Raw genomic sequence first — 14181 nt, 5'->3', positions numbered from 1 at the left:
TGTAATCCCTGAGCCTCCCTCCAGTTTCCTCCAATGTTGTCCTCCTTCTTCAGACAGTAAAACAGTGTCATAGGATCCCTTCTTGCTTTTCGGGGGAACCACTTAATATGTACGGCCACAACCAGCCTAGCTGGCAAGCCAGAACCTCCCACTCAGATAAAAACCACAAACAAATGCCATACCATGCATGCAAAACAACACATTCTTGGAATGATATGTACTGTAGGTAAATGTCATATTACTAAAACAAAAAGCTGTATGTCATTTCGAACATACAAATAATGAACATTATGAAAAGTGTGCAATGTCTGTTCAGTATGGGAGACAGCCAGATGGGAAGTAATGTTATATACAGTCTTATGATATCATGAGAAAATGTTCATTGATCCATGACAAACACAAGTGACCTAAGTATGTCACAAAACAAATGCTGCACCCTTAGGACATTATAGCAAGACAGGGCAAGTGTATGTTCTTTACAGTATGACACTGATGGAATGTATGTGTGGAATGTACTTACATAGGCTCAAAGTTACAATAAATACATTATATTAGTCTGACACCCAATACAAAATGTATTTACTTTGTCCAATATTATATAGATACAAAACAGCTTAAATTATGATATAACTGCATGATAAAAAAATGTAGCTCTAAAATCATAATCACGTTGACTTTGTAGTGGCCAAATAGCCTTTTTCAATCCCTATTCCACACTAGCCATGATCAATTTAGCCTTCAGGATTGTGGTTATCTTCCTTATTGGTCTTGTTTCTCAACTGGTCAGTCTGTGTCCTGACCTCCACTTACTCATTTCGGGGAGGTTTGCTTAGTTGCTCGGCTTCAATGGTTCTGAGGTCCAATTAGGCAGGTCTGTTTGTGTTTCCTTGCCTTCATTTTAATGTCTGTAGTTCAGGGGGAGTGAGCCCCCTAGTCCTCCTTTGAGTCATCATTAGCTTAGCCCGATATGGACCAGGCTAAACATTTGCTGAAAAGAGTGAGAGCAAACTGTGTCAAAGGCTTGGTGGCTTGGCAGCTTAGCTAAGCACTGACACAGGCAGCTAGCGCTTGAGTAGCCACGCCGCTACGCGTTCTTTCATCTGGCCAGAACGAGGTGCGAGTTCGTCTCCACAGGGTCACTGGCATCATGTCACTTCACAACAAACAGTTCGAGCGAGACAGCAGCATGGGCAGTAAATTCAAATAAAGCAAGAATCAGCAAGGTGTGAGGAAGAAAGGGAGGGAGAGTCGAGAGTGCACAACCTAATATAAATGATACCAGCGGTTCCAACCATAGCCCGGGGATCCTTCATCAAGCTCAACTAATGTGCAATTAAGCTTCAAACCGGGAGAGAATCACCTTGTAAAAACATTTGTCAAGTAAACTGTTTTGCTGTTCTCTCCAGCCGCTAATTAACGAGGCACTGGGAAGAGGGGTTTGTTTGCCGACATATTTACATATACATAAAGAAACAAATATCAGGCATCGCCAAAAGCCCCTTTCATACATCTCTATTAGATAGCAGTGACATGCATTCCCTATCATTAAGCAATAATAGTTTACTTTACAGCTCATGAACTACAGTATGAACAAATGAAGCACGTCGCTGAGCTGAATGCAGTAGGAGGGGATGGGGGAGGACGCTATGCTTATTATTGTGGCTGCTGTATTTTAATGATATTGCGGCCTTTCACCGCACAATAAAGTATAAAGCACTAGAAAGTCATTTCAAAGTCAAATTTATGCCGTCGTTGGATTCCTGCGTTATCGGCGGGCAGAAAGGGCTGCCTGGAGGCCTGAGAGGAAGAAACAGAGAACGAGCAGGAGGCTAGGAGGCAGGAAGTGGCGGTGCTCCCAGTGGACAATAAAGGGTGATGAATAAAAGGACATGGCCAGGGCTTGTGTGCTGTGGCTCTGGGGAGAGAGGGCTGAGAATGCAAAGGGTACAGAAGCTGAGGGTGTGTGTATGTGTGTGTGTGGTTGTGTGTGTGTGTGTGTGTGTTGTGTGTGTGTGTGTGTGTGTGTGTGTGTGTGTGTGTGTGTGTGTGTGTGTGTGTGTGTGTGTGTGTGTGTGTGTGTGTGTGTGTGTGTGTGTGTGTGTGTGTGTGTGTGTGTGTGTGTGTGTGCGTGTGCGTGTTCTTGGGCTCTGTACAGGGTGTGTGTGGAGGAGGGTGTTTGTGCGTGCGTGCCTGCGGCCATGTAAGGCTGGGTGTGTTTGATACTCACTGTATATGTGTGTGTGTGTGTACTTGTTTTCCTACCTTATCAGGACTCCAATGTCCTAACAATTCACCCGAATGTCCTGACAAGGTACGAAAACAATAACTTTTTTGAAAAGGCAGGACTTTCTTCATGTCCTGAATTTGTTCAAATGGTATTTTAAGCTTAAGGTTTGTTTTTTATTTTACATTTATTTAACTAGGCAAGTCAGTTAAGAACAAATCCTTATTTACAACGACAGCCTACCACGGCCAAACCCAGGCTGGGCCAATTGTGCGCCGACCTATGGGACTCCCAATCACAGCCGGATGTGATACAGCCTGGATTCAAACCAGGGACTGTAGTAATGCCTCTAGCACTGAGATGCAGTGCCTTAGACCGCTGCGCCACAGGGTTATGGTTAAAGGGATACCGGTTTGAAGGAAGTTAGAGTTAGTTTCGTGAGCCAATGGATGCAAGCAGATACCCACAGACTTCCAGTCATTGCGCTAACGCTAGTTAGGAATTGCGCAAGCGCTAGTTATCAACTTCCTTCCTTATCACTAAGGTTAGGGTTAAGGATAGAGTTAGGTTTAGGGTTTTTGGGGTTCGGGTTAAGGTTAGGGTTAGGGTTAGGTTAAGGGTTAGGGGTTATGGAAAATAAGATTTTTAATGGTCAAACATTTTTCCTCCCCAAAGATTTCATGAAAATGAAGATGTTTGTGCATGTGTGTGTGTGCGTGTGCGTGTGTGCATGTGCGTGTTTGCTTTCCCTGACAGGTGGGTGAGACAGAGGGCATAGACATGCAGGTGATGGAGGACTCCCAGGTGTGGGTGCCTGCCGAGGAGCCCATCGCTAACCCAGCCTTCCTCCTCAACTCCAAGATCTGGGAGATATGCCAGGAGCTGCCCATCCACTGGATCCATCCCTCCCCCATGAGAGGTACAGGGCACCGGGGCCTCTCCACCCCCTCCTTCACATCACCTCAAACAGGAAAAACAGACGTTTCTGCTGTGATCCAGTAAAGTACATCAACAGCTGTTCTGTGTACTTCCTCCTTTTGGTGCAGATGCTGAGTTCCACGAGGTGGAGGATGAGGAGGACATACCTGATGCTGAGGTCAGAGGTAACCGCGTCGTTCGTGACGTCCTGGACCAGGTTCCTGTCAACGACTACGTATGTACTGTACTGGGGCTGCATCTGACATGGCACCCTATTCCCTATATAGTGCACTAGGGCCAAAGTATTGCAGTACATAGGGCCTACACAGCAACCCGGGAACATTCCCAGAACATTAGCTAAGATTCCCATTAAGTTAGGGTTTTATTTTATTTTTATTAAAAAATGAAGGATCCTTGGAATGTTCTCCTAACATTCATTTAAATGTTGTGCATAACATCTGTAACAACCATTACAGAACCTTCCCCAAAAGTTCTCATTAAGTTCCCAGGTAATGTAATAACACAACGTACCAGTAACGTTTTCCCAGCAAACCAAAATTGGTTCTGTGAAAGTTCCCAAAACATTTGTTAGGTTGTGGCAATTATTCTCATAACACAAAAACGTTCCATTCTTGGTGATGATTATAGAATGTTTGTATAAAACATTCTCTTGATGTTGCAAGAACATTCCTAGAACACATTTAATCTGTTCGTTAAAGGTTCCCAGAATGTTTCATTGGGTTGTTCATTGTTTCAGTCTGGTGGGAACATTGTGGGGACATCACAAAAGATATGTTCCCAAAACACATAAACTGTCCAGTTCTGCGGATGATTCGACAATGTTTATTTTAGGGTGCAAAAAACATTCACATGGGCCTCCCGAGTGGCACAGCAGTCTAAGGCACTGCATTTTATTGTGCTAAAGGCATCACTATAGATCCGGGTTCGATCCCGGAATGTGTCGTAGCCGCCCGCGACCAGGAGACCCATGTGGCGGTTTACAATTGGCCAAGCGTCATCCGGGTTAGGGGAGGGTTTGGCCTGCTGGGATATCCTTGTCCCGCTCTAGCGACTCCTTGTGGCTGCCGGGCACATGCACGCTAACTTCGGTCGCCAACACATTGGTGCGGATGGCTTCCGGGTTAGGTGGGCAGTGTGTCAAGAAGCAGTGCGGCTTGGCGGTCGTGTTTCGGAGGACACATGGCTCTCGACCTTCTCTTCTCCGAGTCCGTACGGGAGTTGCAGCAATGGGACAAGACTGTAGCTACCAATTGGATATCACGAAAAAGTTAAAAAATATATATATATAATTTATTGTATATGTTACAAGACCGTTCCCAGAATGTTTAATTTGGTTGTGGTAACATTGTGGGGACATGAGAAGAGATATGTTCCCAAAACAAAATAACTGTCCAGTTGTGCTGACATTCAGATAATGTTTTATCAGGGTGCACAAAACATTCCTTTGATATTGGAAGTATGTTGACAGAACAGCCTTTCTGAGTTCTTTAAAGGTTCCCATTACAAGAGATAGGTTCCCAAAACACAAAATATGCTTAGTTGTAAAGACATTCATACAATGTTTAACCTAGGTTGCACAGGACCAAAAAATACAGTGTTGCAAGTACACAGCCTATATGGGAGGATGGGACACTTTTTAGAAATCAGAAATTGTGTTCTGTGTCCTGATTGAGCATTTGACTGATAAACCAACAAGGGCACAGCTATCCCCTGGTGCAGCGGGTTAATGATCTTGCTGCAGATCTGAAAAGTGTAGGTTCCACATATTCTTTATTAACCGTGTTTCTTTCTTTTTTTTAACTAGAGGCTCATATATATACTCTACTAAAAGAGAGGATGTCTTTATTTCGTCCAGATTTATAAATCCAGTCAGAAATGCAGAATTGTAAACTGTAAAAAATTCAACATCGTGTAAAAATATACTGTTCAACTTTTTTTTTTTAAGTATTCCTACTTTGAGACGCTTGATATGGTCCTGCCTGGCTTATTTTTTACGATCTGAAAAACAGCACTCATGGTCTTGGATACCTTGTAAATATGGGCCCAGAAGTATGCAGCATATAAAGTGGATGGGTGAAGCGGTGGTGAGTAACGTTCTTGCAATAACAGGCTAATGTTTTATAAAAACATTCTATAATCATCACCATGACTGGAAAGTTTTTGAGAACAACTTTCATAGATCCAATTTTTGTTTGCTGGTTATAGGGCATCCGAAATCCGACACCCTATTCCCTATATAGTGAACTAGGTCAAAAGTACAGTGCCTTCACATATTGACTTATTACACATTTTGTTGTGCTACAGCCTGAATTCAAAATGGATTAAATAGATTTTTCTCTCATCCATCTACACAAATTTGCTATTTTGTTTTAAATTAAATAAAGAAATATCTAATTTACTTAAGTATTGACACCCCTGAATCAATACTTTGTAGCTGCAATTACATCTGTGAGTCTTTTTGGGTACGTCTCTAAGAGCTTTGCACACCTGGATTGTACAATATTCGCCCATTATTCTTTAAAAAAATTATTCAAGCTCTGATAAGTTCATTGTTGATCTTTGCTAGACAGACATTTTCAAGTCTTGCCCTAGATTTTCAAGCCGATTTAAGTCAAAACTGTAACTAGGCTACTCAGGAACATTCAATGGTGTCTTGGTAAGCAACTCCAGTGTAGATTTGGCCTTGTGTTTTAGGTTATTATCCTGCTGAAAGGTGAATTTGTCTCCAAGTGTATGTTGGAGTGACTACAATGTTGTTGACCCGTACTCATTTACTCCTATCACAACCATTAAGTTCTGAAACTGTTTGAAAATCTCCATTGGCCTCATGGTGAAATCCTGAGCAGTTTCCTTTCTCACCGGCAACTGAGTTAGGAAGGACGCCTGTATCTTTGTAGTGACTGGGTGTATTGATACTAGAGGTCGACCGATTATGATTTTTCAACGCCGATACCGATACCGATTATTGGAGGACCAAAAAAAAGCCGATACCGATTAATCGACCGATTTTTTAAGAATTTTTTTATTTGTAATAATGACAATTACAACAATACTGAATGAACACTTATTTTAACTTAATATAATACATCAATAAAATCAATTTAGCCTCAAATAAATAATGAAACATGTTCAATTTGGTTTAAATAATGCAAWAACAAAGTGTTGGAGAAGAAAGTAAAAGTGCAATATGCGCCATGTAAAAAAGCTAACGTTTAAGTTCCTTGCTCAGAACATGAGAACCTATGAAAGCTGGTGGTTCCTTTTAACATGAGTCTTCAATATTCCCAGGTAAGAAGTTTTAGGTTGTAGTTATTATTAGAATTATAGGACTATTTCTCTCTATACCATTTGTATTTCATATACCTTTGACTATTGGATGTTCTTATAGGCACTTTAGTATTGCCAGTGTAACAGTATAGCACCCGTCCCTCTCTTCGCCCCTACCTGGGCTCGAATACACACAGAAATACGAGCCTTAGGTCATTATAATGGTCAAATCCGGAAACTATAATTTCGAAAACAAAATGTTTATTCTTTCAGTGAAATACGGAACCGTTCCATATTTTATCTAATGGGTGGCATCCCTAAGTCTAAATATTGCTGTTACATTGTACAACCTTCAATGTTCTGTCATAATTATGTACAATTCTGGCAAATTAATTACGGTCTTTGTTAGGAAGAAATGGTCTTCACACAGTTCGCAACGAGCCAGGCGGCCCAAACTGCTGCATATACCCTGACTGCTTGCAATGAACGCAAGAGAAGTGACACAATTTCCCTAGTTTAAAGAAATTCATGTTAGCAGGAAATATTAACTAAATATGCAGGTTTAGAAATATATACTTGTGTATGGATTTTAAAGAAAGGCATTGATGTTTATGGTTAGGTACACATTGGTGAAACGACAGTGCTTTTTTTGCGAATGCGCTTGTTAAATCATCACCTGTTTGGCGAAGTAGGCTGTGATTCGATGAGAAATTAACAGGCACCGCATCGATTATGTGCAATGCAGGACACGCTAGATAAACTAGTAATATCATCAACTAGTTAACTAGTGATTATGTTAAGATTGATTGTTTTTTATAAGATAAGTTTAATGCTAGCTAGCAACTTACCTTGGCTTCTTGCTGCACTCGGGTAACAGGTAGTCAGCCTGCCACGCAGGCTCCTCGTGGAGTGCAATGGAAGGCAGGTGGTTAGAGCATTGGACTAGTAACTGGAAGGTTGCAAGATCAAATCCCCGAGCTGACAAGGTAAAAATCTGTCGTTCTGCCCCTGAACAAGGCAGTTAACCCACCTTTCCTAGGCCGTCATTGAAAATAAGAATGTGTTCTTAACTGACTTGCCTAGTTAAATAAAGGTAAAAAATATATATATAAATTAATTAATAAAATAAAAAATCGTCCACAATCGGTGTCCAAAAATACCGATTACCGATTGTTATGAAAACTTGAAATCGGCCCTAATTAATGTGCCATTCCGATTAATCGGTCGACCTCTAATTGATACACCATCCAAAGCATAATTAATAACTTCACCATGCTCAAAAGGATATTCAGCATCTGCTTTTAAAAGTTTTACACATCTACCAATAGGTTCCCTTCAATGCGAGGCATTGAAAAACCTCCCTAGTCTTTGTGGTTGAATCTGTGTTTGAAATTCACTACTCGATTGAGGGACCATACAGATTCCACTTTGACATTATAGGGAATTTTGTGTAGATCAGTGATACAACATCTCAATTTAATACATTTTAAATTCAGGCTGCAACACAACAAAATGTGGAAAAAGTAAAGGGGTGTGAATACTTTCTAGTGCACTATATAGAGAATAAGCTGCCATTTTGGATGCAAACCAGACCACACTAGGTGATACGAGCCACGGTGGTGCCTAGTTCTTCTTCATTTATTCCTGCAGAGAAATTGACTCTTGCTAATTGATGCTTAATTTCATAGCATAAAACAGACTTGTCTTGATGTACCAAAGGGCATAGAAATTGCTCTATATATCTGTTTAAATGAACTTGCCTTGCTTAAGACTTTCTTAATGTCTCTACATTAATGGAGAGGAATATCTAGCCTTCAAAGGCAGCAACGTTTTCCCCACAGCCTCAGCCAGAGCCTTTTTTGGTTTCTTTTCGGGCAAAGGCAGGTAGCTAGCAGGCAGCTTGTACGAACGTCGTGCAAAACAGCACTCCTAAGGTCACTCATTACTGAATAGATACGCCACATTTATTAATCATGCCTTAATTATCATGGAAGGAAACAAAGAGGGAAGAGGACAAAATGCAATTTTTTGTGCATGTGAGCGGCTTAGTGCTCCATGATTAGTTACCCTTGACACACACACATGCATACAAACACACGAACAGCAACAGACACATCATGCACTCAAAGGTAAACGTACATACACACGCACACACACACACACACACACACACACACACCACACACACACACACACACACACACACACACACACACACACACACACACACACACACACACACACACACACACACACACACACACACACACACACACACACACACACACACGTATAGACCACCCAGACTGTCTAAGTAAGCGTTAAAAGCTCATTCCAGAAAAGGAAGAATGGTTTTGAGTTCTGAGGAACCAGGGGACAGTATGGACACGCACCCTACCACACACACACAAACATACAGCCATAATATTAACATTTATCAGGCCGGGCCCAGGAATACCTGCCTGCCTGCCTTCCCTCTCCTCCCTTTTCTCTCTCCTCTCCTCTTCTCTTCCTTCCCTCCTCCCCTCTCCTCCTCTCCTCCTCTCTTCCTTCCCTCCTCTCTCTTCCTTCCCTCCTCCCTGCTCATCCTCAATGGCCCCAGCTGCAATGCTATGCAATTAAGCATACCGGAGATGAAACCCGCTCCCCTTTTGAAAATCAGCTAAGGAAATACATAGCTAAAGCTCCAACCCGCCATTCCAAGGCACCACTAGTCAGTGTTGTGGGCCCAGCAGATAACAAAGGCCTTTGTGACCGACGGAGGGGAGCAGCAAGTTAATAATTGGCAAGTTCTGAAGTTGGATGATGCCAGTGGGATGAGTCTGAAGTTACTGTTGATACCAGTGGGATGAGTCTGAAGTTGCAGTTGATGCCAGTGGGATGAGTCTGAAGTTGCTGTTGATGCCAGTGGGATGAGTCTGAAGTTACTGTGATGCAGTGGGATGAGTCTGAAGTTACTGTTGATACAGTGGGATGAGTCTGAAGTTGCTGTTGATGCCAGTGGGATGAGTCTGAAGTTGCAGTTGATGCCAGTGGGATGAGTCTGAAGTTGCTGTTGATGCCAGTGGATGAGTCTGAGGTTGCTGTTGATGCAAAGGGATGAGTCTGAGGTTGCTGTTGATGCCAGTGGGATGAGTCTGAAGTTGCTGTTGATGCCGTGGGATGAGTCTGAGGTTGCTGTTGATGCCAGTGGGATGAGTCTGAAGTTGCAGTTGATGCCAGTGGGATGAGTCTGAAGTTGCAGTTGATGCCAGTGGGATGAGTCTGAGGTTGCTGTTGATGCCAGTGGGATGAGTCTGAAGTTGCTGTTGATGCCAGTGGGATGAGTCTGAAGTTGCAGTTGATGACAGTGGGATGAGTCTGAAGATGCTGTTGATGACAGTGGGATGCTGACGTAGACCTAGACCTTTTGTAGAGCGCTGATTCTGACCCCCGTACCCCTCCACCTGATCTGGCCTCCACCGTGGCCTTTCCTCTGACGGCCACTGGGGCCCCTGATTACGTATTTCGGCAGGTAATTTCGAAGCGACCTGACTAATAATCATTAAAGTAGCAGTGACAGAGGTGGGGAGATATATGGGGCCGACCTTTAGCCGCGGCAACCACGGAAGAGCCTTCGCACAGCGCTGCAGCAGCGGCCCTGGACAGCTCTCCGACTGAATAACTATCATCTGGCAGCGCTAGAGAAGCCGCATCACTGTCCTTCACCTAGACGGGGGAAGGATAAGCCTACAGATATGATTGGGAGCAGGCCTCAGTCTGTCCAGCCGGCACACATAATTATATTGTAAACGTGTTTTAGCCGGTTGGATGTTGGGTGATTGGGTTGAGCCATAGTGTGACCCTGTACCAATGCCCAGGCCTCTTTGGCAGGCAAGGTTAGCGTTGAAAAAAACAAGGATGCCCGGGCATGAGTGGAGGTTGGAGACCAAGGGTAAACAGAGGCTGTAAAGACCTCCTGTCCTCCCTGAGTGGGCAGTGATGGTTCACAGGAGACCAAGGGTGAACAGAGGCTGTAAATACCTCCTCTCCTCCCTGAGCGAGGCTACGCCAAACTGTAAACACAGATACTTCCTGGGCCTGTGTGGCACAGTTGGTAAGAGCCTGGCGTGTGGTGCTAGTGATGCCAAGGTCGACACACTATACACCTACTAAAAATGTATGGAAGTCGCTCAGGATAAAAGCTTAGTGGCATATTTATAATATATTTCATATTATACTTCCCCTTGGCTTAACCATTACAGGTTTCGCCCTTGCCTGCATAATGAAGTTCATGTGGTTGATATAAGACGACACAACATGCACTGGGAGTACAAGGCAGTGCCTTCTGCATATTAGCCTAGCATTTCATGCTGCATCTCATACCTAGGGTGTGTCCTAAATGCCACCCTATTCCCTATGGGCCCTGTTCAAAAGTAATGCACTATATAGGGAGCAGGGTTCCATTTGGGACGATACCCAACACCTACAGTCATGTGACAGTATGAAATGGAAATGTTGTCCCTGGTGTTTTAATAGAATATCAAAGAGACTGTGATGATCAGCTCTGATATAGACGATTAAATAACAGCAACGAGGCTTGTGTGTTTCAAGCCACAAGCAGAACAGTAATCAGCGTGTGTAAAATAACACTCAGTAGTGTGGAAATTGAAGGAGTCGTCGCAGCTCGATTCGCTTCCTCATTATTGAATGACTGACTGAAAGTTTGACTTGACACACTGATCAAATCTCTGATATGATGTTACGCGTGAGACGCGTTTCGGTGTGTGACCAAGTCAGATATCAGACAGAGCTCGAGGGTAATGACTTTTACCCTTCGTTAATGCCACTTGTTTGTGAGTGACGGCCCCAGATTTCCCATGGTGCCCCATTCCAATCATCCGCCGCCACATCCTGTTGAAGAGGGGAATTTGAAGCCAAAATGATTAATATGCGTGCTCCGTTTTTAAAAAGGATGCCTCTGATTAATTTGTCTCGGAGGTACAATGCCAATTGTCTGTTTGTTTTTGTAATCACCCATCATTTGAATAAATATATTTCCATTAATTTTCCTAAACTGAAGCTCTGGATTTGGATTTCATACCATCACAGTTTTAGCTGTGAGGCGGCTGATAAGATTATTGTCGGTTGCAGTGACAGCTTTTGTGTTTTCTCCATAATAGATTGTTGCCTTGCAGCTGATGACCCTAAACATGACTAACATCATCAATCAGCAATCGCCCACCAGCCATTGTCAGAGTCATAAATCAAAACACATATTTTAAATATCACCCTTTTTCTCTTTCCGAGGTGTTAGTCCTCCGTGTTAGGAGTATGTAATGTTAGTACGTTTATCTGTCACAGAAGTTGTGATGATTGATTCGTGATTTGAATCCTACCTACTGCACTATTTGTTGTGTTCATATTATGTTGGCTCCAACAGTCTGGGAGGGTGAATGTAGCTTAACTCCAGCCACAAACAGTGGAGTCAACAACATCTGTGAGACCGTGGACCATTTAGTGGCCTGTAAACTATTTCCTGTGCCTAATACTGCCTTTATAGGAAAGCCAAACAGCCTCCAGTCCACACTGCCCATAATTTACTGTAGAGGAGGAATCAGAGTCAAAGTCGTGTTCCTATGTGCCCCAGCCCTTTGAAAGACTGGGGTGAAACAATGACCTCGCATTTTCAGTACCCCCTCTCAATAGATTTCTGTTTTGTTTTTTCTACTGCGGCATGGCCGCTTCTCCCAGAAGTAAAGTCCAAAAGGGGGACAATTGGTCTCTTTCATCAAAGCTATTTAACCAGACAGTGCTGAATTGTCTGTGAAGATTCACTCAGATTCACTCGCTGCAGGAGATTGAAAACGTGGTCGAATGTATTTGTGCTGTTCTGAGACGGGTTGCTGCAGCCGCTGCCACAACTAGGGGTGGAGAGTTAACTGGCACTTCTCTGAACCCAATTCAGAGTCTCCCTGGATCAAAGGCATGGCACTCAGCCCTACCACCGTCTGGAGAGGGCATGCGCCCGGCCGACCGGCACAATGGAAAAACCCAAGGGCCATTAATTCTACCCAATTTACCTTTCGTTTGGCTTTCATTTGGCCCTTATATAAATTCACACCCAGTCGGCACAAGCAAATAAAAAGATCCTTGTTAGGCGATCATTACTCGGCTAATTGCTTTAGGAATGTGCCATCCACTTAAAGTCAAGGTCAGGGGGAGTGCGCCGACGGAGAGCCTCTAATTTGTAGTCTCTAATGGAGGAGTGGCGGCCATTTTGACTCAGCTCGCGTGGGTCGCAGCGGGGGGGGGGGGGGGGGGTCAGAGATGAAAGAAATAGTGCAATTATCCCGGTAACCGGCAGTGTCAGAGTCACTTTGATTGAAGATAGCCCAGGGAGAAAGGAGCCGAGGACTCTGGGATGTTAGATGGAGCATGGTGAAGCTAAGAGTAATACTACCACTAACATTACTTTCCAATGCTATCTTGATCCCTGTGTCACAGTTGATGGTGGAAACATTTTGTCCATTTGTTTCCTTAGACATCCATTTTAATCTTTCTCTTCTGTTTAGCTGCTTCTACATATATTTTTCTGACCCACAACTGAAGTGAGAACATCAATTCACCCAATCCAATCCGCTGTCTGCCTGGCCCTGCTCTGGGAGAGCTGGTACTCAAAGGGAAAAGAAGACCAATTTTATTTAATTTAAAGTATACACACGTCACTAAACAGAGAAAGCTAAAGTTAAAAAAGAGAAACATTTAGCTATCACAGAAAAGTAAACCTTTCCAGTGAGGTGTAAGCAATCCATCCCATCTATACTTCAAATTAAATGTTCTCAAGATCTCTGTCTCTCTGGCTTTCCTTTGTGTGGATCACCTTTTGCACCTAACTTCTTTCCTTCCTCTCATCGACTTGCCATTTGTCCTTCAGAGAGACATTGGAGTTGAGCTGGATAACCGTCTGGATGACCATGGCTACTGCTGCCAGCACTGTCGTCGTGGTTACCGCTACTGCCAGCGCTACTACGAGCCTCTGGGAGGGTTCAACCCCTACCCCTACTACTACCAAGGAGGACGTGTCATCTGTCAGATCATCATGCCCTGCAACTGGTGGATAGCCCGTATGCTCGGGAGGATCTGATTGGATAGTGGAACTGGATTCAACTATGTTTCAGCACAAATGACAGGTGCATTCATTTAAGGCTGGATTTACACTGCAGTAGGCTTAGTGTCTCAGCAACCGCAAAGAGACTTTAGTGCATGCCAGAATTTGTATTAACTCTAAGCAAGGATAAGTGACATTTTGCTTTTGTGAACACTTGGTAGAGTGTAAACCCAGCCTAGGCCCACCCGGGGCACCAGGTGGGTGAAGTTTGCACATTTGAGACAATTACATTGGTCCTAAGGTGCAAACTCCGCCCAACTGGATCATTCGGTGAGGTAAAATGAATGCACCCCTTGCTACTCCCCAATCAGTATTCCAAAGCCTTTGTGATATCAAAACATTTCTAGTATACAATTATTACCCATCCTATCTTTGAAAATAATCAAATCTACTGTCAGTCTCTCATAAGTCTAAATGAAGTTTTGGGAGCATCTAGGTGATTTCTCTAAAAGGCCTTGATGCGTCATCGGTATGCTGAAGTGCAATTTTTCTTTCAACATATTAAATATTTTTTAAAGAATTTGTAACAGTAGCTAAAGAGCTAGTTTTGGCTGTTTCTCACGGTACTGCATTTCTTTCTCATTTCATTTCCTTCTTAATC

The 14181-nt window shown here is 43.3% G+C and overlaps 1 protein-coding gene across 1 annotated transcript in view; it reads left to right on the top strand.

Moving 5' to 3' along the window:
* Positions 1-14181, top strand: part of tnmd (tenomodulin) — an 81836-nt gene extending 67655 nt beyond the window's left edge. Inside the window, exons 5-7 of the mRNA XM_023990271.2 lie at positions 2981-3143; positions 3271-3377; positions 13347-14181. Coding sequence (XP_023846039.1) covers positions 2981-3143; positions 3271-3377; positions 13347-13556 — 480 coding nt within the window. The 3' untranslated portion in view covers positions 13557-14181. The remainder of the gene's footprint in view (positions 1-2980; positions 3144-3270; positions 3378-13346) is intronic.

The sequence above is a fragment of the Salvelinus sp. IW2-2015 genome, linkage group LG6.2 (genome assembly GCF_002910315.2).
Source record: "Salvelinus sp. IW2-2015 linkage group LG6.2, ASM291031v2, whole genome shotgun sequence".
Taxonomy (NCBI): Eukaryota; Metazoa; Chordata; class Actinopteri; order Salmoniformes; family Salmonidae; genus Salvelinus; species Salvelinus sp. IW2-2015.
This window is presented reverse-complemented; position numbering and strand designations above follow the sequence as displayed.